Below are 22896 nucleotides of genomic sequence, written 5' to 3' on the forward strand. Positions count from 1 at the left end.
AGCTGCTTAGTTTCGCAGGAACTTCACCATGGGATAGTCCCATTAAAAGAGCTGATGGAAACCCGGCCGCCGAGCATTTTTTCAGGTGAAAGCATGAATCACTTCTGTGAGGAGAACGTTTGTTGCTGCATTGCAAAGTTTCCTTGCGTTGTGTCTGACATTACATCACTCGGATGAAAAATGTTCCCTGCGTCAGCGGGGCCGCCGCGCCGCTCTCCGCGGCGAGGGGGAGCCGATGCCGGAGAGGAGCGGGTGATGCAGAGATTCGCGTGAGCTTCCGGCTTTCTGTGCAGCCTGCCGTCCATTCACCGTTTCATTTCCACTCTCTGTTTTGTATTCTGGGCGTTGGGGTTTTTTGTGCAAACTTTTTTTTTTTTTTTAAGACTTCCTCTGAAAAACAAAGCCATCAACAGCGAGCGAGCGTGCCCTTTTCGTGCCGCTGGCGGCGGGCGCTGCTGGCTGCGGCGCGCTGCGCCACGCCACGGGCTGGCACGGGGGCCGGGCGGCCGTGCCGCCCTCGCCGCGGCCAGCCGCCCCGTGCTCACCTTTCCACGAGAGGCGGCAGCGCTGGCGAGGAAGCCGGAGACGGCGTGCTCTCGCCGCCGCGACCCGCAGCACGGACCTTCCCTGCGGCTCCCTCTGGAAAGCCCGGGCGCTCCCACGTTTTCCTGCGTTAACGTTGGCCTTGACACGGGGAGGATGCTTGCGGCTGGCTGCTCCAGCGCGCCGCTTGCTCGCTCTGCTCCCGCGCGCCGAGGCACGGCGGGCAGCTCCGGTGCCGGGAGGCGGGAGGTGCGCCCGCGCGCCCCCCGCCGCGGGCCGCAAAGCCCACCAGCGCGTCGCAGGAGCAAACCCCGCGAGAGGCGGCGCGGGGGGCGACCCGAGCGGAGGCGGCCGCCGGCCCTCGCTGGCGGGCAGCCCCGCGGCTCGCGCGGGAAGGCGGCGCGGAGCCCCCGAGCCCCGCGCCGGGCCGGCTCGCCTCCCGCCCTGCCTCCTGCCCGCGGCTGGCCGTGCCCTCGGCCCTCCCCGCGCTCGCCGCCCACCTGCTCTGCGGCCTTCCTCCTCTCCCTTTTTCTCCTTCTGGGGAAAGAGCTGGCCAAGACACGGTCAGAAACCCCCACCGCCCGCCCGCCCCGCAGCCGCCCGAGGTGCCGGGCGGCGGCAGGGGGAAGCCGCTGGTCTCCTGGCTGGGGAGGGGGAGCGCCGCGGCCGGGAGCGGAGCCCGCGAGGCGGGGAAGCAAAACCAGCGCCTGCGGTCAGCCCCTGACTCCCCCCAGCACGCGCAGGCCAAGGCACGGGGGAGGCTTCTCGGAGGGGAGCCCTTGGGAACGGCCCCGGGGAAAGCCAGGAGCAGGGCCGGCGCGGGCTCGGAGCGGGGGCCGTGCCTTACCTGCGCCCGGCTGGCCCCTCACGGCCCCCCGCCGTGGAAACGCGCGTAGCCGCTGCTCGCCTCGCTCAGGCAGCCGCTGACCGTGAACGGCGGCGCCAGCTCCACCTCCACCGCCCGCAGCCCGCTGCGGGACGCCGGCGGCGTCAGCGGGGCAGCCCGCCGAGGGCTCGCACCGCCTTGCCCCCGTGCCCAGGGCTGCCCCGCAGGGACGCCGGGGTGCAACGCAGCCTGCCGGCCCCCCCGGGAGCCCCAGGGCGCGGGGGGCTTCGCTCCGCGCCGCGGCCTCGCTCACCGCATGTGGTACAGGTTGAAGACGAAGTCCGGCCCTGGGGAGGAGGGAAGGAGGGAGGCTGTGGCCCGGCGGGAGCGTCGCCCAGCCCCGGGGCCTGGCAGCCCTGTGCTTGGCGCTGCCCGCCCTGCCCGTACTCACGGTGCCAGCACTGTCCCCTCCGGTACCACCGCACGGAAGCGTAGACCAAAAGGACGAGGATCAGCAGGGCCAGCCCGAGGCCCACGGCCAGCCCCAGCATGCCGACGGGCTCCCGTCCTGCGGGGCAGAGGGAGGAGAGGCTCCGCAGCGAGACGCCGGGTGTGCAGAGGCCGTCGGGAGGGGGCCCGGGGAGGGGACAGGGACCCCGCGCTGCGCCCCCCCTGCGGCGCGGCGGGGCTGCGGAGCTTCGCGGCCCGCGGCGCCGCGCCGTTCCCCTTAAACGGGAGCCGCGGCTACGCCGGCTCCCCTCCCTGCCGGGGCAGCTTTCGGTGGTCCCCGCAGCCCGCCGCGTCTCGCTCCCAGACCTGCTTCAGGGAACGCTGCGCTTGGTCCTGCCAAACGGCCGCAGTGTTTTCCACCTTCCCGTCGTCCTGGCAGGTTTCCGAGCGTCCCGGGAGGCGCCCTGCCACGCCGGGAGCGGCGGCGGGGAAAGGATGCTCTGCAGAGCGCGCCGGGAAGCGTGCATTCCCTGCTGGGCACCATGGAGAGAAGTGAAACAGCCTCCGGCCCGGGGAATCGCCCACGGCGTGTCACACGCTGCTGACCGCAGCCTCGGCCCCGGGGAGCTGCAGGGCGCTCGGCGCGGCGGCTCTCGCCACGGCCCGGCCCCTTCTTGCCAGCCCCGGCAGGGCAAGAGGAGCCGGGGGAAGAGCGACGTGTCGAGGCTGAGAGCGCTGACAGCAGCTCTCCCTGTGCTCCCGGAGCAGCCTGCTCCTCGAAAGCGTCCTGGACCTGGCCCGAGGCGAGGGAAGGGGCATAGGGGCACACCCTGCAGGGTGACTGGGACAAGGTGGGGACCGCGGGACACAGGCTGCCTTGCCCCGGCGGCCCCCGGCAGCGAGCGTCCCGCTCCCAGGCACAGGCATGCATGCGGGGAGCGGTGCGAGCGCGCAGCGTCCCCCGCGGCTCTGGCCCGAGATCCCCCCGTGCAGAGCCCAGCGGCCCTCCCCGCGCCCACGGCTCCGGCAGAGGCGAGAGCAGACGCGAGAGGCCTGAGCGCGGCAGGGACCCTGCTCGGCTGGGCCGTGCAGCGTGAGCAACACCAGGTCTGCTGCCTCGCCGTGCCCGCGAGCCCGCGCAGACCCATTTCTGGACAGGCAGTTCCCTCTAGAGGACGCCTCTGCCAAGGCAAGCAGGCTCCCGCAGCCGGGCGGGCTGCCGCCTGCCCCGGGGAGGCCGTGCCGAGCGCGGTGGCAGCGCCGGCCTGTCCCACGTCGCGGGGTGCGGAGGAGCCCGGCGAGGCCAGCCGCGGCTCGGCAGCACGGCCGGAGCAAGGGCTGCCGTTTCCCCGCCGGCACGGCTCGCCCACCGCACGGAGCCGAGGGCGACGCGCAGCACGGGACTGCGAGCGCATCTCTGCGCTCCGCTCCTGCTCCGCAGCTCCCAGCACGAGCGGCATCCCGGGCCCCTCTCCGCTGTCCGGGGGGGATGGCAGGGTTGAAGCACACGCGTGGGCCCCGGCAGCCCCACGGCGCTGGCCTGCACGCGCGGAGGGGCTGGGGCGAGCTCCCGGCGCACGCAGAGCGTGACGCGCCTCGCAGCGCCAGCGGTGAGGCAGCAGAAGGGGAGGGATGACCTAACAGCAGCTAAATTTAGACAGATGCCGGCGGAGTGAGAACATTTCCCCTGTGGTCACAGTGTTTACACAGCGAGCGACATGCCAAATCCTCCTGCAACCCGCAGCACTTGCTCTACCTGACGGGATGCGGCAAACGCCCGCGGCACCCCGAGCGCCGGGGTCGCGTGGCAGCTGCGCCCGAGCGGGACCGGCCTGCCGGTGCCCCCGGCGGGCCCTCGCACGGGCAGCCAACGCATCCCGCTGCGGCCAGGCGCGGGCCGCCAGCGCGGGGCAGCCCGGCAGCCTGCTCCCGCAGCGACTCCCGCGGGAGCCGCGCGGTGCCAGAGCCTCCCCGCGGGAGCCAGCGGCCGAAACCGCCCTCCGCCCCGCGCCTGCTGCGCCCGCGAGGACGGCGGCGGCCTCGACCTCGGCCCCGCAGGGCCGCGGCAGCGAGGAGCCCGCGCCCGGCCCGCAGCCCCCAGCTCCGAATGCCGCGGCGCAAGCCCCCACGTCCAAGCGGCACAGCCCAGGCTCCTGCGCTGTGCCCAAGTATATACTCACAAAGAGCTGCCCGGGGGTCCATCTCCCGGAGCCCGAGGCGGCCCCCTTGGGCGGCGCTGCGGCGGCTGGCCCGGCCGGGGGCGGTGGGAGCGGAGCGCCGCGCGGGCTGGTGCCCGGCGCGCGGCCCGGCCCCTCCTCGCCTGCCGACGCAGCCGGCTCCCCGCTCTCGCCGGAGCGGGGCAGGGCCAGCCCGTCGCCTCCCTGCCCGACTGGTTCCCCGGGGCAGAAACCCGGGGAGCGCCGGCAGACCTCGCTGCCCGGGTGACGGGCGACACGCCGGCTGCAGCCGGCACACCCGCCTGGCCCGCAGGCGCGGGGACGAAGGGCGCCCCGGCACTCGGGCCGCCTCTCCGCAGCCTGGGCACGTTTCCCTGCTGCGCCAAACGCGCCGCCTCGACGCGGCTCCGCGGGGCGGACGGTGGCAGCCTGGAGCCGGGCCCAGGCGGGAGAGGAACTTGCCTGGGTGGGAGCACAGCGGGAGGCCCAGGCCCCCGGGAGGCCCCCGGCAGCGCAGGAGCCGGCCAGCGAGGAGAAGGGGGACAAGCTCCCAGACCTGGTGGGACCCGGAGCTGCTGTGTCCTCTGAAGCCACAGCCAGGCCGCTTCCGAGGGGCTGGGCCCTGCGCAGAGCGTGGCCTGGGGTCGCGGGGATGCCCGCAAGGGTGGTGGCTTGTGCAGGGCGATGGCACCGGGGGGGGCATCTCACACCACACAGCTGTGCCCTGGTCCCAGACACCTCCCGGCGCAATGCACTCGTCACCGCACTCGAGCATCGTCCCAAAGCCCCAGGTCTCCAGGCACGGGCTCAGGTGGGAATCACCGCCCGCTTGGGGGGAAGGGGGGGACGAGCTCCACGGCTGCAGACAGAAGGCAGCAAACAGGGATAACCATTAACAGCCCGGGCAGAGGGCAAGCAGGGGGAAAGAGGCTGGAAGAGCATCAGGGACACCAAGGCCCAGCCCTGACAGGGAGGCTGGGGGAGCTGAGAGCCCCTTGCTGGCACTCAGGGCGATCTGCAAGCAAGAGCAAGGATGTGCACGGCGGAGCAGTGGCCTTGGCCTGACCCCGGACGGAGCCGGGGAGCCCCGAGGCCGGCATCACGCCAAGAGGCTGGGGACGGGTGCCTCGGGCGGGAGAGGTAGCTGTGCTCCAGGAAGCAGAGCCCCGAAGGCCCCCGGGGCGGTGACATAACACCTGCGAACCTCAGCTGCTTCCTCAAAGCCTTCGCTCAGCCTCCGAGAGGAAGAGTCGCTCCTGGCGGCCCGGCGCTGCGGCCCCGCTCCACCGCCCGCGCGGTGCCCCCTGCCCGGACCGCTTCCAGGGGGTCCCCGCTGCGCGCCCCGGGGCTGCGGCTCCGTGCGCGGTGCCAGAGGCACGGGTGGAGTTTGCTCCTGGCCCCTGCCAGCCCTGCAGCATCCATCTCTTGAGCGACCTGCTTTTACTTTTAAAACCTGCAGCCTGCCCCATCCCGGCACCTCCGGAGGAGGCCGGATTCCCGCATGCCTGGAGAGCGTGTCCCTCGCCTGCAGAGCCGCGCACAGATGCCGGCAGTCCCTATGCTCTGCTCCCTCCTCCGAGCAGCTGGCGTCCCGACCGCTGGGTCCGGGGAGAGCTGGCACAGGGACAGCACACGTCCCGGGCCGGAAGCTGCGGGTACAGGACGCTCCGCGGCCTCCCCGCTGGCACAGGGCACGCACCTGGCAGCCGCCGCTCTCCCCCGCTCTTGGGAAAGCTTGATGACAGAAGGAGGGGAGAGTAATTAGCCGCAAACCCTGCACACCCACCACTTCCAGCATGAGTCTGCACACGGCCAGGCTTTCTCGCCGGGAGCCAGCAAGGCCAGACCGCAACCTGCAGCCTCGCTGACCCCGTCCAGCAGCCTGCGCCAGGAGCGAGCGCTGCCGCTTCCTCCCGCGCACCATCCGCTGGCCGTTTCCCGAGTCTCCTGCGGCCGCACATCCCGCGAAGGGCAGCACCTGCCTCCTCCGAGCACTGCCCGCGGCGCCACTTTCCCACTGTGCAGCGCGGGGCTGTACACGAAACACCGTGGCGCATCTCTGCACCCCGGCTGACAGGGTCTGGAGCCCCAGCCCTAAACACCCCTGCTGCCTGGCAGCGCCGGCACGAGTGGGCGCAAGCAGAGCGCTCTTTCTCCCTCAACATCAGCCCGGCTTCCTTTTAACTGCCAGCCGCGTGCTAGGGCTGGGCACAGGGACCACACGTAGCGACCGGGTGACCTGCGGGGCAGGAGCATCGTGGCCTGGTAACCTCGTGCATAAACTCTTCTCCTTTCCTCCTCCACCTACTAAAATCTGATTCAGAAAACAACACAGAAAACAATGCGGAAGAGACAGGCAAGGAGCGGGATGGTTGTGGTTCCTCTTATCGTCGGGAAAGGAGCATGAAAAATATCTCCCTCTGTCAGTCAGTTTGCTCTTGATAAGTCACTTTGTGACAGTGGCTCCGCGAGTGAGTCATCCCCAGCAGTAGATGCTCCCGAGATTACGGCAGGTGATGGTGCTGCTGATAGCCTGGTGTTATATTACAATTCAAATCATAATTCCTGTTTCACAACTCCCGTTGTGGGTTTTAAGGAGTGCTTGGGCGGTCCTGCCCCAGTGCTCGTACGGCACGGGCAGAGCTGGGGTGGACCGGCGCGGGACGGGCAGCACCAGCCGCCCGGGCGCCCGCAGCTTCGGGGAGCGCACGGCGGAGGGTATCGGCTGTGCCTCCAGGGGCTCCAGAGGAGCTCGGTGCCGGACAAACATGGTGAGTTACTGGCAGTGTCGCCACCATCCTGCCTCTGCCTGGCACCTCCCTGCCTGCGAGCCCGGCAGCCCGCGCTCCCTCCGCTCCGGCTGCGTGCGCAGCCCGGCTCCGGCGGGAACGGCTTTCACAGGCGCCGGGGGCCGAGAGCACGCGAAGAGCAACGCCGCGCTCGAAGAGCTGCTGCTCCCTGGCCCGAATCACCCGCAGCCGCTGGGCCGCGAACCGTCTTCCCCGTCTCCGCCGGCGCTGCGGCGGTCGTTAGAAACGGCAGCCTGGCTGTCCCCTCTCGCTCCCACATTTCTCCGTGGCGTGCCCTCGGCCCTCTCCCAGCGGGAAAGGGGCAGGTCGGGCACTGCCTCTCGCAGGGCATCCTACCCCGCAGAGAGGCTGCCCGCCAGCCCCGCGGGGCAGGGGACCGGCAACTCGCCTCCTGCCGCCCAGGGGCTACGGCTGCCTGCCCCCGTGCGAGGGTTCGCCCGGGAAGGGAGCGCCCCGCGGCAGTACGGCCCATTAACCCGGGGCTCGCTGCGCCCCGTCCAAGCCGGGCTTCGCGCGGGGCCATCCCACCGCCCCGCAGCCAGGGCTGGCGGGCGGTCCGCGGGCCAGAGCTGCCTCCGTGCGCCCCCCCAGGCGCGGGCAAGAGAGCTCAATTAGTCACGGCAGCTAGGAGTTACCAAGGAAGTCGTGCCTGCGCTCGGCACCGGGGTTGGCGTGGCTGCGGCCGACGTCGATTTAACCTGAGCAGCTCTCGCTTTGAGAGCGGCTGGGCGCTCACCGCAAGGCAGCCCCGGGGGCAGCTCCAGGCGGTGAATTCCTTGTAAATCGAGGAGGCTCAAGGAAAGAGGGAAAAGCAAAAATAAATAAGTTAAAAATTAAAAAAGTTTCAGGGGTTGACACCCCCTGGAGGCAGGAGCTAGAGGGACGAGGCAGCCGGCAGGGCACGGCACAAGCTGGGCCGCAGCCCGCGGCGGCCAGCAGAGCCCCGGGACGGTTTCCGCAGGGAACCGTTAGGATCCCATTAGCAGGGTCATGCCCGTGGTGACACAAGAGGTCAGCATGAGGACGGACCGGCCCGTGCCCTGGGCCTGCCGCGCCAGCGAACGTGGGTGGCATCCGGGAGCCAGCGGGACTGGCCTTGCAAAACTGCCGGGGCTCCTGCAGGCACCGCGCGGGTTGGAAAAGCGGCTGGCCCGGGGAAGCGGCTCGGGAAGGGCAGCGGAGACGGGAGGCTGCGGACCTGGAAACGCCCTGCCCGCCCAGTCACAGCGCCGTCTGGCTCATCAAGTCCAAGCTACCTTTGCGTGTTGAACAGTAAATAACCATTCTGCACAGTCCTGTAAAATCCTGCTGGCAGAGCCTTTGTGCATGGCTAAACATGCCCAAAGCGACCCGGGGAGGGCGGGCTGCACCGCTCCCTGCTGCCCGCGGGGCCGGGCCAGCCTCGCGCCCTCCAGCCCTCTTGCACGGCTGCTCCCCTCCGAAGGCCCAGCCTGCGATTGCACTGAGGGCTCGGCTCTCATGCACAACAGCAATGCAAACACTTCTAGCCCTCTGCTGCCAAGGGAAGAAACAGGACAGGCTGCTCCTACAGGCTCAGGAATGAAAGCGTAAAGAGCGCAGGCTCCTAAACCGCAAACCCTCTTGACTCTCGCTCCTGGATCTGCGGGTTTGCTGGAGTGCTTTCCGTCTCCCTTACCCCTGGGCACGCTGGGTGCAGGCCCTGCAGAAAGGCAAAGCCTTACCTGTCACGGTAGAGAGCAGAAGCAACAGCAAAGGGAATGATCTTGCTCAGGGCTGGACGGAGCGTTAAAGGGATATGCAAACACGCTGCTTTCCATAGCCTCAGAAGGGCGGGAGCGCGCTTGCTAAACGCGCACGGCCAGGGAGCAGCTTTCAGCAGCACGGCACAGGCAGGGACGCAAAACGGGCAGAGAGCAGCGGGCAGCGTCCCCCCGAAACCCAAGCGAACGGCCACAGCTCAGCACCGGCCTTGCAGTCCCGCCCTGCTGCAACGGGGCATCTGCCCCGAGCCAAGCAGTCACAGGGAGCCCGAAGGGATCAGGAGGGACCAGTGCTCGCGCTGGAGACGGGCTGTGTTTGCCGTGTCTCCTAGCAGCAGTGCAGCCCTCCCTCCGCCGCGAGCGCACGGGCTCCCCCGGGCCGGGCCGGCTGCTCCCGCGGCTCCGCCGGTGCCAGGGCGCCCGCCGGCAGCGCTGCCCGGTCGGAGGGTGCTGGCCGTGCCGGGGCTGGGGAGCACGAGCCCCGCTGCGGTGCGCCTGCGGGCACGAGTCTCTTGCCGCAGGGTTTGGTGGCACACAGCCCCTGTGGATCTTCAGGCCCCCGTCGCATGGGAAAGGCAGGAGGTCTGTCTCAGGAATAGCCGGCTACCCGAATGGCACGGCCCGGCGCTCATGGGGTGACAGCAGAGACGTGGTGTTGCACGAGTGGGCAGCAGCGCGGGTGGGCAGCTCTGCTGCGGCCCGGCCCTGCACCGCCGTGGCCCCCCGGGGGTGTTTAAGGGAAGGCTGGGGTCGGGCAAGACCCCAGCAGCTCTTAAGCAGCCTCCGCTGGGGGTCAGGGCAGATTCCCCGCTCATCCTACCCTGGGGCATCAAGCGCACCGATGATGTGCCGGCCTCTGCGCCTCCCCGGGGCCGCGGGTGCAGCGCGGGAATCGCCGCGGGGCTGGCTGCCCGTGCGGCTTTACGCCCTCCTCACCCGCCAGCTCCGCTTTCCCTGCCCTTTCTGCTCCTTAACTGCTTTTCCCCCCTGGTTTGCAGGACGCAGCCTCCGAGCGGCCGCTGAACGGCAGAGGTAATGCCTGCCAGCGCCGGCACCGGGGCGGGAGCGTGGCCAGGCCAAGTCCAACGCCGCTCGGTCATGCTCCGCTCTGCGTTGCAGGTGCCAGGGCAGGTCCCAAGGCCTCCGCGGCGCTGCAATCCTTCAAGCGCATCGGCATCCCCGTCCTGGCGGCCGTGCTCGGCCTCGCCAGCATCGTAGCCATCGGGCTCGTGGGTACGGCTCCCGCTCTCCTCCTGCCGCCGCCGCCGGGCTCAGCCAGGGCTCGGCAAAGGCAGCAGCAGAGCCAGGGCTCGGCAGGGACCGCCTCTGCCCCCTCGCCGAGCCCCGTTTCCCTCCAGTCAAGGTCTACCTGGACTACTACTACTTCTTCTGCAAGCAGCCGCTGCGGCTGGTGCCGCTGCAGCGGGTGTGCGACGGCCAGGCCGACTGCGCGCAGGGCGAGGACGAGGCCAGCTGTGTCCAGCGGGTCCGCGACGGGCCGCAGGTCGGCGGTGAGTCCGGCACGCCGCGCCACAGCCCCGGCAGCGCCGCGCTGCCCCAGCGAGCCTCCGCCGGCGCTCGCCGAGGCTGACTCCGTGCTTCTCTCTAGTCCGCCTCTCCAGAGACGGATCCACCCTGCAGGTGCTGGACACGCGCACCGGAGCCTGGTCCGGGGTCTGCCACGACCGCTTCAACCTCGTGCTGGCAAAAGCGGCCTGTGAGCAGATGGGCTACAGCAGGTAGGAGGCTGCTTTCTCCTCCGCGCTTCGCCCCCCGGCTTCCCCCACCCCGCTCCCACGCGGGCTGAGCCTCCGCTCCGCTCGCCTGCCTGCGCTCCCCGCGGGCCGCAGCTGCCCCGTGCCTGCCAGCAGCACGCGCGCGCCCCGCACCACGTCCCCCAGCGCAGCAGCCCCGAGGGCACGCTCCCGGCTCCCTGCCCAGCCCAGCTTCTTATCAGCAGCCCCCTCCCCGGGCAGGTCACACAGCTGCTCCTGTTTGACGGCCCAGAAGGGCTGGGGGGGGCTGGCGCAGGGGCTGCCCGCAGCAGGACTGGAACCAGCAAGAGGGATTAGCAGCAGCCCACCCCTAGCGTGCGCGCCTGCGCTCGGTGTCTTGCAGCCCGCCCGCTTTCCGGGCGGTGGACGTGGGCCACGGGCAGGCGCTGCCGCTCCGCGAGGTCGCGCTGAGCAACGGCAGCCTCCGGGTGCAGGAGGCGGGCAGGTGAGTGCCGGAGGCGTCCGGCGCGCGCCCCGGGCTCCGCGGCCACCCTCCGCCCCAGCCCCAGCAGCAATCCCGCGTGCAAGCCCGCACCGGAGAGCCCGCGCGCCGGCTCCCCGGCAGCCCAGCCGGAGCCTGGCGTCCGCAGCCTTGCTCTCATGGAGCCTCTTCCCCCCGCTCCCAGGAAGTGCCTCTCCGGCTCTGCGGTTTCGCTCGTTTGTTCCCGTAAGTACGATGGCAGCCGCAGGCCGCGCGCTTGCAGCCGGGCGCCGGGCGCCAGTGGCGGCGGCGGCAGGCAGCACCCGGGCTGGCCAGCCCGAGCCCCGGCCCCTGTCCCTGCCCGCCCGCAGCCGCCGTTTGCGCAGGGAAAGTTGCGCGTAGTTGCCGCCACCCTCCTTGTTCAGCCCCTAGGAACCTCCCAAAATGGAAACACCCGCGAGAGGCTTCCTGGGTGGGTTTCCTTTTGCAGGCGCATTACCCTAATTAAGCTAAGGCAGCCAGCGCCCCGGCCCCCCCCCCCCCCCCCCCCGTGGCGGCAGGGGAGGGCAGAGCGCGCGCTCGCCTCCTCTCCCCTGCCGCCGGCGCCGACGTGCTGCCCCGCGGCAGGGGACTGCGGCGAGGGCGCCCGCTCCCCGCGGGTGCTGGGCGGGCGCCCGGCGGCCATCGAGGCTTGGCCCTGGCAGGTCAGCCTGCGCTACAGGAAGGAGCACGTCTGCGGCGGCAGCATCATCGGCCCCAGCTGGATCCTCACCGCCGCCCACTGCTTCAAGTGAGTCCGCGGGCGCCCCACGGCACCGGCCGCCCCGGGCCTCCGCGCGACAGCGGTAACGGAGGCGTCCGTGCGCAGGAACTACCCCGTCGTCCACAACTGGCGCGTGAGGGCCGGCTCCAGCCTGCTCTCGGGCGGCGCCAGCCTGGCCGTGGAGAAGGTCTTCCTGGCCGAGGTGACGCCCGCCTCTCCCAAGGACGACGACATCGCCCTGGTAAAGCTGCGCGCTCCCCTGCGCCTCTCAGGTGAGCCCCTCGCGGGGGCGGCGGCGGCCTCCCTTGGCGGCCCGAGAGCGGGGCGAGGAGCCCGCCCGGCGCCGCGCCGCCCGCCCCGCAGCGGCAGCCCGCCGGCGCCTCCTCTCTCCCCGCAGCCAGCAGCAAGGCCGTCTGCCTGCCCTACTTCGACGAGGCGCTGCGCCCGGGCGCCGCGCTCTGGGTGACGGGCTGGGGCTACACGCGGGAGCACGGTGAGCGCGGCGGGCCGGGCCGCGGGCCCCCCTGCGGCGCCGCGGAGGGGCGCGGGCAGCGGCCGGGCGGCAGGAGCCTTCGTGCCGCCCGGGGCTGCCGCGGTCCCCTCCGAGCGGTGCCCTCCCGCCCAGGCACGTTGTCGGAGACCCTGCAGCAGGCGGAGATAAAGCTGATAGACAACCGGAGCTGCAACCTGGCGGCCTACCACGGGGACGTCACGGACAAGATGCTGTGCGCGGGCCTGCCGCAAGGCGGGGTGGACACCTGCCAGGTGCGGGGCGCGCTGCGCCCGCTCGTCGCGGCGAGGCCGCGGGCCCGCGCAGCCGCAGCCCCGGGCGGCCCCCGCTCCCGGCCCCCGGGAGGCTGGCGTCGCGCTCAGGCCCGCTCGTCCTTCGCAGGGGGACAGCGGCGGGCCCCTGCTGTACTCGCGCGGCCGCTGGCAGGTGGTGGGCATCGTCAGCTGGGGCCAGGGCTGCGGCACCCCCCGCACCCCCGGCGTCTACACCAGCGTCCAGGCCTACCTCAACTGGATCTCCACCGTCCGCAGGGTCAGCGCTCTCCCCGAGGCGGGCTGGTGGGTCCGGCCGGCGCCTCCCCGCCGGCCCTGCGCGCCCAGGAGCCGCGCAGCATCCCAAACGGGCCTCTGCCTCTCTGCCCTTGCAGTCGGAGCTGTGAGACCTGCGCGATGGGTGCCCTCCGGCCCCGGCAGCCGGTGGGAAACGAGCGTCGAGCCGCTGAGGGCGGGCGAAGCCTCCCGACCCCGCGCCGGCAGGCCGCGGCGTAGCGTGCTGGAGGCCGGCCGAGGAGAGGGAGGGCGGCTCGGAGCAGCGGCCGCCGACACCGCCGAGGAACCCGACCGGCTCAAGCTGCCTTCCGGAGAGAGATTAATTTATTGCCTTGTGCCGATCGTGCTGCGTCAGGCCGGCTCCCGCGGGGCGAAGCTGCCGCTTGCTCGGATTAGTTCCCCCTTCTTAGTCTACGGAGAGAAACGATGTTTGTGCTGTCGAGTATCCCCATTAAAAGAAAGGATTTGTTTTTCCAGGCAGCCTGTGAAGGGCTTGTCCCCAGGCACCTGTCTCACCCTACCCACGCTCACCTGCGTTCAGCTTCAGCCTGGCGCCACGGCGCCTGGCCCCGGAGCGCAGCTGCGGCACCGACACGGGCTCGCGCCGGCCCCGGCTCCTGCCTGCGCGGGAACGGGCAGGCGAGGGCCTGGCCTGCACCCTATTTGTCCTTTGCATTTTTAATTCCTTCTTAAGCTAAACAAGGGCTCGGGGTGGGTGACAGCAATGGACGCCTCTAAAGCAGCTCGCGTGGGCAAGCCCCTTCTGGGAGCCCCGCGGCTGCTGAAAGCGACGGCCCCGGGCCGGGCAGCTCCAGCGCGGCCCCACGAGCCCCCGGCAAAGCTGCTCCTTCCGTCAGCGCTGGGCCCATGACTCACGAGGAAGAAGAGCAACATTTCTAAGAAACAGAAGCGGGCACAAGTGTTTCCAGGAAGTCGCGGCCCCTGGAACAAAGCATCACTGCTGAGCTGCCTTTTTTCTTTAGAAAGAGGGCTGCCGTTTCGTGCCGCGATGCCAGGCCCCTCGGCGGGGATTGCGCCGGAAAGCCGCGGCTCTGCGCGCCTCCGGCCGTCTCCCGTGCCGAGGGAACAAGCCTCGGCTGCGTGCGAGCACCCAAGGCAGCGCTCTGGGGAGGTCAGCGAGCAAAGCAGGTCATTTCATCCGAATGCGGTCAACCAGAATTACCATAAACAAATAGGGGCTTTAGGCGTTACTTTAAATCACCTTTCCAGGCCGTAGCTTCCGCCCCAGCAGAAGTCAGGGCCCTTCTTGCGCAGCGGGGTGGGCCGGGATCGCGCTTGCTAGCCAGGCGCAGGCGGAGAGCCCCTTGCCGCGGGGAGCGCCCTGCGACCGCTCGCTCCGGCCGGCGGCGGGCAGTGGGCAGCGGGACGGCCCTGCTCGGCCAGCGGCCGCCGCGCGCCCCGGCCTCGCCCGGGACCGCTGCTGTCTGCGCCCGCCCGGGCTGGCGACGGGGTGGCCAAGCCCGCGCCAACGCCCCCGGAGAGCCACGCTCGAGAGAGTTTCTCTACTAAACATAAACTTTATTTCATTCAAGGCAAAGCTAGCTAAAACTCTACAGTGCAAAATGTGTTGTAAGTCGTACCGCAGCGCGTTGCACGCACCCTGCGTGTATTCGCCGGGATCTGCTACGCGCGTTTCTCTACGCCTGCAGACGCGCGTGCCGGCCACAGGGCGCACGTCCGGCAGCGGCGCCCCGCGGTCCCCCCGGGGCCGGCGGGGAGCAAGCTCCCGAGCCCGCCCGCTCGCCGCCGCGCCGCCCCCGCGCGCCTGCAGGCAGGGTTACGCTTCCGGAACGGGTCATGGTGACTTCTTTTCCTTCGAGCTAGAGGAATAATCCATGCATAGTACAGCATTGCATATCCGGTGGTAAGTGGAGCTGGGTCCAGATACCGTCTAAAAAAGGCTGGCAGGTTAGGACAGCTAAAAATAGTTCTTTAAAAAAAAAAAAAAAAATCCCTTCCTCCCCTCACTGTCCTCCCCCCCGGGAGGTCTTCTCCAAGGACGGGCTGGGGGTCTCGCGGGGAAGCGGGGGGATCTCGCGCCCTCCTGGCCAGCCTCTCGAGAGTGACGATGGTGCGCTAATAACGCTTGGCGTTCCCGGAGCGCCTTCCACCCGGGGAGCGCGCAGCTCTTCGCCCAGCCCTGCCGGGAGCCTCACAGCTCCCGCGAGGTAGCTCAGGTTTGCTGTCCCCCCCCCGTGACCGACGGGGAAACTGAAGCACAGAGGAGTCAAGTGATTTGCCCGAGGGTCCCACGCTCCCTAGCGTGGGATCCCGGGCGCCTGACTCCCACCTTCCCATTTACCCAGGAGCCAAGGAAACCTGCCGGGCGCCTTGCAGCCTGTCCCGGGCGGCACTGTCACCTTCCACAAACACAGGCAACAAATCGCCTCCTAAAGGACACGGGCGCCCTCAGCTGCAAAATTAACTCCTTCCCTTCCGGGCCCGCACAGCCCTCGGGGACCGGGTGGTTTGTGCTTTCTTTCTCCGGTTCCTCAAAAGCCCCGCGAGGCTCTGGGTGCCCCTCCGCGCAGGGAGGCAGGCAGGCACGCTCGCCGCCCGGCCTCCCGCGCAAACCGCGGGCCTGGGCCGCGGGACAGCGCGCCGCGGCCCTCCACGCGGAGCCCGCCCTTGGAAACACGGCAAGCAACTTACGCCGAGAAACGCGGCTCACGCCCTTCCCTACGCGGCTCCGGCGCTGCAAGCCTGAATCCCAGCCGCACGGCCCTTCACGCAGACCCTGCGGCTCCGCACCTGCAGCACCCTCACCCACGGGTCGCAAAGCACTTCACAAACGCTAGCCAAGGAAGCCTCACAACATCCCCTGCGAGGTAGAGCAGTATTAGTATCCCCATTTTACAGGTGGGGAAACTGAGGCACAGAGCGGCAAAGTGACTTGCCCAAAGTCACCCAGCGGCGGGCTGGAGCAGCCCTGACCCCGCTCCTCTCGCCAGGGCCCGACCGTGCTCCCTCCCTGCCTCGTGCATGGAGTGCCGCAGTTGTCCTCGGGTGAAAGGGAAACGCTATCAGTCTTTTTCCCCGTGGGGGTCTAATATAAAAAAAAAATTCGCTTCACGAGTTAAAGCCTTGGCAAGTCAGCATTGAAAGCATCACTGCTTTAAGTACCTAGCTGTAAAAAGAGGGGAGCGGGAGGAAGACCAGGGCAGCGCTTGCCGCGGAGGCTGGGCTGGAGCTGGGAGATGCAGAGGCTGCGACGGCACGGCAGTGCGTGGGCCGGGCCGGGCCGGGCGCCTGGGGGCGTGGATTGCTGCACGGCCCCCGCTCCCGTCGCCTCCCGCGGAGCCCGCTGCCTGCCGGCGCAGGGCAGCCGGGAGACGCGCCCGGCACGGGAGCCGCAGCACACAGAGGGCTCCGCGCGGGCGCAAAGCCGGGGCGCTTCGCACCCTGCTCCTTCCCAGCCGGGGCCGGGGCAGCCGGGGGCCAGCAGCGATGCTGGCGGGCAGCAAGCCCCTCGCCCAGGCGCGGGGCTCCGCCGGCCCCGCCGCGGGAGCCGTCTCGGGGGCGGCCCGGCCCCGCGGGAGCATCGCGCCCCGGCCCCCGCGGGCCAGAGCTCAAAGGCAGCGCTGACAGCAGCGGGCCTCGTACGAATGCGGTTCTCGAGGGGGCTTCGCAGAGGAGCCGAAGGGCGGCCGCGCGGCCCGCTCCCGCTCTGCCGTGCCGCGCCCCAGGCCCCCGAGGCGGGCGGCCGCCTCCGCCTCGCGCCCCTCGCTCCGCTGCCGCCCGCGCGCCCCCTCTCCCTGCCCGCGCGCCAGCCCCTCGCCTTCAGGCAGAGCGGAGCCGGCGGCCGCCGCCGTCCCGCCGGGGCGCCGGGCCCAGTCTGCCGGAGGCTGCCAGTCGCCAGAGCAGCAGCCGAAGCCGTTTCCGAGAAGCGGTGCGGGTTGCAGGCACGTGTGTCATAGAAACGTGTCTCAAGCGTCGGTAGTTTAAGAAGAAAGCAAAGGGGGAAGGCTCGCCCCCCCCGGCCACCCGCCCCGCTTCCTCGCGGGCCAGGGCCGCGGGGCGCCTCGGCTTCATGCCTTCGGTGCTGCTTTCTGATCCGCCTTGGAGGCCGCCAGGCCGTTGTCGGTGTTGTCGTTCCCGGACGAGCTCACAAGGCACTCCTTCCTGGGGAGAGCGGGCAGCTGCCGAGGGTCCCCCGCGCCGCGCCGCGCCGCCCGGCCCGCCCGCCCCTCCCCATACTCACTTCCTGTCCTGGGTCTTCTTGATGATGAAGAGGACGACTCTCTTGACCAGCATGAAGAGGACGAGAAGGCCGATGATGCCGCCCACGACGCCTACGATGATGAGCGTCACGGTGTTGTCCGTCTCCACCACTGCCGGAGGGGAGGAGCGGAGAGGCCTCAGCGAGGGCGAGCGGGGGCTCCCGGCAGGGCAGCCCCTCCGCTCCCTGCCCTCCGCCCGGCCCCCCGCCGCGGCCGCGAGCCGAGCTCGCAGGAGTTTGGGGTCACGTCCCCGCCGCGGCAGGCCGGGGCCCCGGCCGGCACTCACTCTTGTGGACGACGGTGAGGAAGATGGAGGCGCTGTGCTGCGCGTTCTTCTCCTTGGGGTTCTTGACGTGGCAGGTGTACTTCCCGGCGTCGCTGAAATCCACCTCGTTCAGCACGATGGAGATGTTGTTGTCCTTCCCGGTGGTCGAGCCGACGAACTCCACCCGGGGGTTGCGCGCCACGAGGAAGGGCTCCGAGGCCTTGCTCTTTATCTTGCCGTGGTAAATCTGCAGAAGCGGGGTGGCGGGGTGGGCCGGGCGCCCCGCGGCGCCCTGCGCCCGCGTGCGGAAAGGGCTCGAGTTGCTGCGTGCTCGCCCTGCCCCGCTTCTGCGCGCGCAGACGTGAACGCGTGCCAGCAGCCCCTGTCGAAGCAGGATGGCCACGGAGGGGAGCAGATCCCCAGCCCACCGGGGACGTAACAGACCAGTGCAGCAATGTTAAGGACCGCAGGAAAGAGCGGAGCACAGGCTGGAGAGCAGAATATTCCCCGCACGAAGCAAAACCACATAGCATTTCAGAGCAAGCACAAGAGGAGAAAACGAACCTTATTTTGCCCAAAGTGCAGACCTGCTCCTGAACAACTAATTTACGAGCAAAAGGAACAAAACCGGCTCTTCAGTCGGTTCCAATGAATTTCACAGAAGTGACTGAACTCGTGAGCAGCAAAGCATCCAGGACAGCTTTGCAGCCAAAAGCAGAGGCGTGCATGGGAACAGGAGTCGCCCTGTTTGCACGGCCCTGTCCCCGCAGAGCTGGACGCGCCAGGAGCGAATGCAGCCCCAGCCCCTGCTGCCTGGCAGGGCGCCCACCCGCGGAGGAAGGGAACCATGGGTGAACCGCGGTGCTGCTCTGCGCTGCGGCAGTCCACAAGAACTTGCCAGGAAAGCAGAAACAAAGCCCAGAGAGCCACCCACCATCTCTGTCGAGTTGAAATACCATGTGAAGACCAGGTCCTGGAAGCCTATGCAGGTGGTGAAGACGCAGGGCAGCAGGACATTAGAGCCATTCAGGGCCATCACAGTGTTGGTCTTCCCCACCGACACCTCCAAAGCGAAGGCAATGGAGAAGATGTGCAAAACTGGCGGGAAGAGGGGAAGAGAGAGTGAGGACACTGCGCTGGCAGGCAGTCCAGCTTGCAGCAACCTGTCCTCCCCCCGGCCGCAACGCAGCCAGGCCTGCTGCCTGGCTCTGGCCGGCACCGACAGTCTCGCTGGAGATGGGCCCACGTGAATAAGAGCACATGCTTTGCTGTCAGAGGGACATGCAGCCACGGACCCCAGCCTTCTCCACGCGCCCAGCCACCTGGGAGCTGGCGGGGGTGAGCCAGCGCAGCCCGCGCCTGGCTGCCGGGGCAGCTCGGCGGATGCAGGGATCCCTGCTCCTAGAGAGAGCACAGCGGGCTGTGTCTGGCACCCTGCAGAGGCAGAGGAGCAAGGGGAGCCATCATCTCCCGAAGGAGAAGGCATGCAAATGGAAGCCCCTGATTTGCATGTTATCCACAACGCCTTCAGCTAAACCTTTGGAGGGGGGAAAAAGCCCAAAGCAAAGCAGAGCGCTCTGTTCTTAAAACGACAAGTTGAAACACTAATTAGTATTTCCGTGCTGGCTGGCTGCCACTTGGACCGTCGCCCTCCAGCGAAGGGCTCAGGGTGAGCTGGTGCAGCAGGCTCCTTACAGAGCCTGTGCAGCGCTCGGGAGCAGCATCCCAGCAAGTCTGCCTTGCAGAAAGCTTCGCCTCCGACTGTAGCGGACAGATGACCTTCAAACTGCACAAGGCAGCTCTGCTGCTCCTCTCCTCCCTGCTAGCAGAGCAGAAAGAAACGCACCGAAGGAGCAGATGTAAGCCCAGCTACGAGAGCCTTCAGCTCTCTTGCGTGTCTGCAAGCCGCCGGGGTCCCACAGGGGAGCGGCACTGCCCTGCTGTGCACCAGGCTGGGCCAGCGGCGTCCGCACGAACCTCCTCCTGCGGCCACAGAGATGCTTCGCTTTGGACCAGGGGAGCGGCCCCGCTCACCGCCACGCCGTGGCCCTGCCCTGCTTGCACCACGCGACACAAGCCGGCACAGCATCATCCTCCGCCTTCCCAGAGCTCAGCGACAGCAGGGACCCCCTGGTCGATGCAAAGCTTTGCCCCCGCGCTCTGCCTTCCCGCGGCGGCCGTGGCTGCCGCCCCGGAGAAGGCAAAGACAGCCCACCTCCCTGCCTCCGCCGCCGGCCGGGGGGCAGCCGGGCCAGCCTCGCACTGCGGCTGCCCGCCCCCTTCTTCCAGAGGGGTCTTCCTCGGGGCCTGTCCCTCAAGCTGAGCCCCGGGACGGCGCTCACACGAGGACCTGTGGCGCTCTCTGCCTGCGGGAGCAGAGCCTCACGCCTGCGGTCAGGGCAAGGGCGCTGGGCCCGCGCTGCTCTGCTCTGCCCTGCCTCGCGTGCGGCACCAGGCGCTCTCCTCGCCCTCCCCACCGTAGCTCCAGACTACCAGACAAGGCTGTAAGCCTGTTTTCCAAGGGAAAACGTGAGACAGCCAGAAACACACGGGTCACAGCTCTTGCCGTGCCTCCAAGCCAGTCCGCGACCCACTGACACCTGAACTTGGAGGAAGTGCCCTCAGCACTCAGAATAGGTTCTCTGTAACCGCTTCAGCTGCTTAGTTATTCGCCTGCACGTGCCCGCGCCAACACCTCCCCAGGCACGTCTCGCCCAGGCTGAGCCTGACGGCCTTGCATGCTGGGCTTCGGTCCCTGCTGCAGTGCTGCATTGCAAGCACTGCAGCAAAACAGTTATTTAACTTTACAAAGAAGCAGCTTTCGTTCTGCTTGAGAGGCTTTGTCTAACGTGAGGGAGCCATCCCCACCGAACAGAGGTTTCTCGCAGTTGTCAGGCTCCAGCACCAGTCCTGAGCAGGCTGCGGAGGGGACTTCAGGACCAGGAGCGTCCCAGGGCAGCCAGAGCTGCTCCCGAGGGGACGCCTGGCTTTGCAGGTATGTCTGAGCAGGAAGGTCCCTCTAAGGGGACAGTTACTTACAGGAAAGATGACTCCTTGCAGCTTGTAACACTTTTAATCCTGTCTGCCACCATTATAACATCATGAGCGTAATCTGAATTGAATGTGTGGGGCAAACGGAGGCTGCTCTTGTTCCTGTCATGCTGTGGTCTCAGGAAGACAGAAGCGATATGTTACCACTAAATAAAGCACAGAGGAAAACACGTTGGGAGGCTGGTAGATTCCTTACTGAACCTGCTGCACCAGCTGCCACCCTTGCTTTGCCTTACGCCATAGCTGCCGCACTTTGCACCCCCAGAGCCCCGCTTCGAGCTTCTCCAGGCCAACGCGCACTTCAAAGGAAAAGTCCAGCCCCGTGGGGGGCTCCAGGCTACCTCCCATGTCTGCAGGCACAGCTCCTCCCCAAAAGGCAGAGGAAGGAGACCCTTGCTAACTCTGGAGCGCTGGCTGCCTGCTCTTTTCTCCTGCAGGGAGGGCTCGCACGCGGGGCAAGTCTCCCCCCGCGGGGTCCCAGCGGCGCCGAGCTACGCGCAGCAGTGCTGGGCGTGCAGCCCGGGACACAGCCTCCGAGGGAGTGGCGAGAGCCCTCCAAGCCGGGCCGGTGCCCAGGGCAAGACTTTCACTCCAGGGCTGCTGCCAACCCTCCGGTTTTCTTGTAGCCCACCAGGGACCCTGTCTGGGAACCACTGGCCTCACAGGACGAGCACACGGGATTCACCTGAACTGCCTGCCACTGGCTGTGGAAACGCTGCTCCATAAAAACTTATCTTGCCTGCAAAAACCAGCGTGAGCTCCTGGCACAGAGAGCAAGCGGTGCTGGTGGGCTGGCCAGGCTCCTCTCCGCTGAGGCCCCGAGCGCAGGCACGCTTGCTCGGGGACAGGCCGCCCACCTCCAGCCCTTCCCATCAGCGCCGACGGGGAAAGCCGTGCTGCGGCTCCTGGACGCAGCCAGGAGCCCACCACCGCTCCCTGGAGAGCGAAGGCATCTCCAGAGCACTCGGCCACAGAGATCTGCCCAGAAACTCTGCCCTCCCCCCTGCAGGCTCCTGGCCCGGGAGAGCAGCCGGTGGGACAAAGCTCCCACTCTCACCCCCAGCACCCTGCTGTCCAGTGCCTCTGAGTCTCTCCTAGCACCCCATTTTCAGCCTCCCCTGCTGAAAGCAGCTTGCGCTGCATTTACCTGAGCAGGGACTTCCAAAAGAGAGCAGGCATCCTGCAGGGATGAATCCTGCAGGGATTCAGGTACTGTCCTGCCTTTAATGCCTCCAGCTCATTTAAAATACACTTAAGAACCCTGCCCTGTAAAACGCCTCTCAAGGGAGCTTCCCAGCAGTGAGGGCTGCAAATGCAGCCCTTGCTTTCAGGCCCTCTACACCCACTAACAAGAGGATGACCTACACGAGCAAGAGCACGGCCGGCGGGTGTTGGGGGACGCAGGTGGCTTGCAACCAGCCCCAGCAGGGCCTGCAGCAGGGAGGGGAATGGCTGCAAACCTCCTTCCTTCTCAGCGCAGCTAGGGGATTTCGGGCGTCCCCAGGCACCGGTCTGGGCGCCAAGCTCCAAGCGGTGGCCCTGCGGTATGGGTTCGTCCCTGAGCTGGGGAGAAGCGCATGCAAACGGTTGTTTTACAAAATAAACTGTAAAAAGAACGACCTGTCGGCAGGCGTGCTGGCGGCTGTGTTCAAGCAGCGCATTGCTTCCCTAGGGCTATCTCCCCGGTTCACGTTAGCAGGCAGGTAGCAGCGGTCCCTGCTCGCAGAGCAGCAGAGCGGAGCAGGGCAAAGCGCGATGCAGCCGCAGTGCTCGCAGAAGAAAGCTCTGGTGATGTTAGCGACTGATGCAGGCAGGGCAGGGGGCTGGAGGCAGGACTTCAGAGTCCTCTCCCGGACTCGGCTGCGAAGTCACCTTGGACAAGTCACTTATCCTCAGTGCTTCGGACTCTCCGTCTGCAGAGCAGAGATAACTGTATGAGCGCTTATGGATGGGCAATTCATCCGAGCAGCGGCGTCCGACTCCTGCAGGGCGGGCGGGCGGGCTGGGTGCAAAGCAGCGGAGAGCAAAGCGAGGGCGAGCGCGCCAGGCTGCGCTCCGGCCGTGCCGAGACGCCCGCGCTGCCGCCCCGGGCCTTACCCAGGAGCGCGGCCGGCGCGGCGCGGCGGCGGCGGGCGGCGGGCGAGCCCGGGGCCATGGCTGCGGGCGGAGCGGCCGGCGCGGTCCGTGCTGGCCCCGGCGGCCCGGCTCTGGCCGCCCCCGCCGCGCCGGGCGGGGCGGAGCGGAGCGGAGGGGCGCGGAGCGGAGCGGGCAGGAGGCGGTGCCGCGCCCGGCCCCGCTCGGCTCCGCGCTGCGCCGCGCCGCTCCGCCCCGCGCTGCGCTCAGCCGCCGCGCCGGAGCCCCCCGCTGGCAGCGGGCAGGGGGTGCGGGTCCCCCCCCCCCGAAACCCGCCTTGTGCCGGCGGCGAGCTTGCGGCCGGGTGCGTGTCAGCAGCCCCCGCCCCCCCGCCGCACCCGTTAGACGCGACCTCTGGCAGCCCGCATCCGAAGCGGCAGCGGAAGGGGCCCTCCTAATGGAGGCCTCTGAGGATGCAACGCGAGAGGATAGCGCCCGTTAGCTAGCAGGACCCCCGTGCAGCGTGCCGTCTTGCTGCAGGCGAAGCCACAGCGGGAAGGGAGAGGAGGGGGTGTAATGCTTACAGTCCGTTCCCCCTCCCGGGGTGGGCGTCTCTGCTGGCACAGGGACACGCGCATCCCAGCCGAACCGGCCCCCCGAACCAGCTCCCTGGCTGAGGGCACCGCGACGCAGTTCACCT

General features: G+C 68.8%; 3 protein-coding genes across 12 annotated transcripts; 1 reads left to right on the forward strand and 2 right to left on the reverse strand.

The window, feature by feature from the left end:
* Positions 1-987: 987 nt before the first annotated feature.
* On the reverse strand, positions 988-12658 carry SMIM35 (small integral membrane protein 35). The gene is made up of 5 exons (XM_068916842.1): positions 12523-12658; positions 1821-2349; positions 1683-1716; positions 1391-1514; positions 988-1092 (listed from the first exon to the last, which is right to left on the reverse strand). The coding sequence occupies exons 2-4, from the start codon at positions 1918-1920 to the stop codon at positions 1409-1411; spliced, it is 240 nt and encodes a 79-aa protein (XP_068772943.1). The 5' UTR covers positions 1921-2349; positions 12523-12658; the 3' UTR covers positions 988-1092; positions 1391-1408.
* TMPRSS4 (transmembrane serine protease 4) lies at positions 4265-13042 on the forward strand. Of its 4 annotated transcripts, XM_068916832.1 has the most exons (13): positions 4274-6767; positions 9547-9580; positions 9668-9781; positions 9907-10059; positions 10158-10287; positions 10667-10768; positions 10950-10990; positions 11372-11534; positions 11613-11779; positions 11905-12000; positions 12133-12272; positions 12400-12549; positions 12665-13042. In XM_068916832.1, exons 1-13 carry the CDS (start codon positions 6489-6491, stop codon positions 12674-12676), a joined length of 1581 nt encoding a protein of 526 aa, XP_068772933.1. In that variant the 5' UTR covers positions 4274-6488; the 3' UTR covers positions 12677-13042. The 4 variants fall into 4 exon arrangements, with proteins under 4 accessions (XP_068772930.1, XP_068772934.1, XP_068772932.1 ...); XM_068916831.1 differs by having other exon boundaries at positions 4273-6767; positions 9547-9781; XM_068916829.1 differs by having other exon boundaries at positions 4265-6767; positions 9547-9781; positions 12549-13038.
* A 1042-nt stretch (positions 13043-14084) lies between these two features.
* Positions 14085-22649, reverse strand: SCN4B (sodium voltage-gated channel beta subunit 4). Of its 7 annotated transcripts, none has more exons than XM_068916876.1 (5): positions 22595-22649; positions 18007-18170; positions 17094-17319; positions 16789-16918; positions 14085-16709 (listed from the first exon to the last, which is right to left on the reverse strand). In XM_068916876.1, exons 2-5 carry the CDS (start codon positions 18106-18108, stop codon positions 16616-16618), a joined length of 552 nt encoding a protein of 183 aa, XP_068772977.1. In that variant the 5' UTR covers positions 18109-18170; positions 22595-22649; the 3' UTR covers positions 14085-16615. The 7 variants fall into 7 exon arrangements, with proteins under 7 accessions (XP_068772977.1, XP_068772973.1, XP_068772970.1 ...); XM_068916872.1 differs by lacking the exon at positions 22595-22649 and adding an exon at positions 22221-22284; XM_068916869.1 differs by lacking the exon at positions 22595-22649 and adding an exon at positions 22221-22269 and having other exon boundaries at positions 18007-22036.
* Between the last annotated feature and the right edge of the window lie 247 nt (positions 22650-22896).

This window comes from Struthio camelus, chromosome 22 (assembly GCF_040807025.1).
Source record: "Struthio camelus isolate bStrCam1 chromosome 22, bStrCam1.hap1, whole genome shotgun sequence".
In the NCBI taxonomy this organism is placed as follows: domain Eukaryota; kingdom Metazoa; phylum Chordata; class Aves; order Struthioniformes; family Struthionidae; genus Struthio; species Struthio camelus.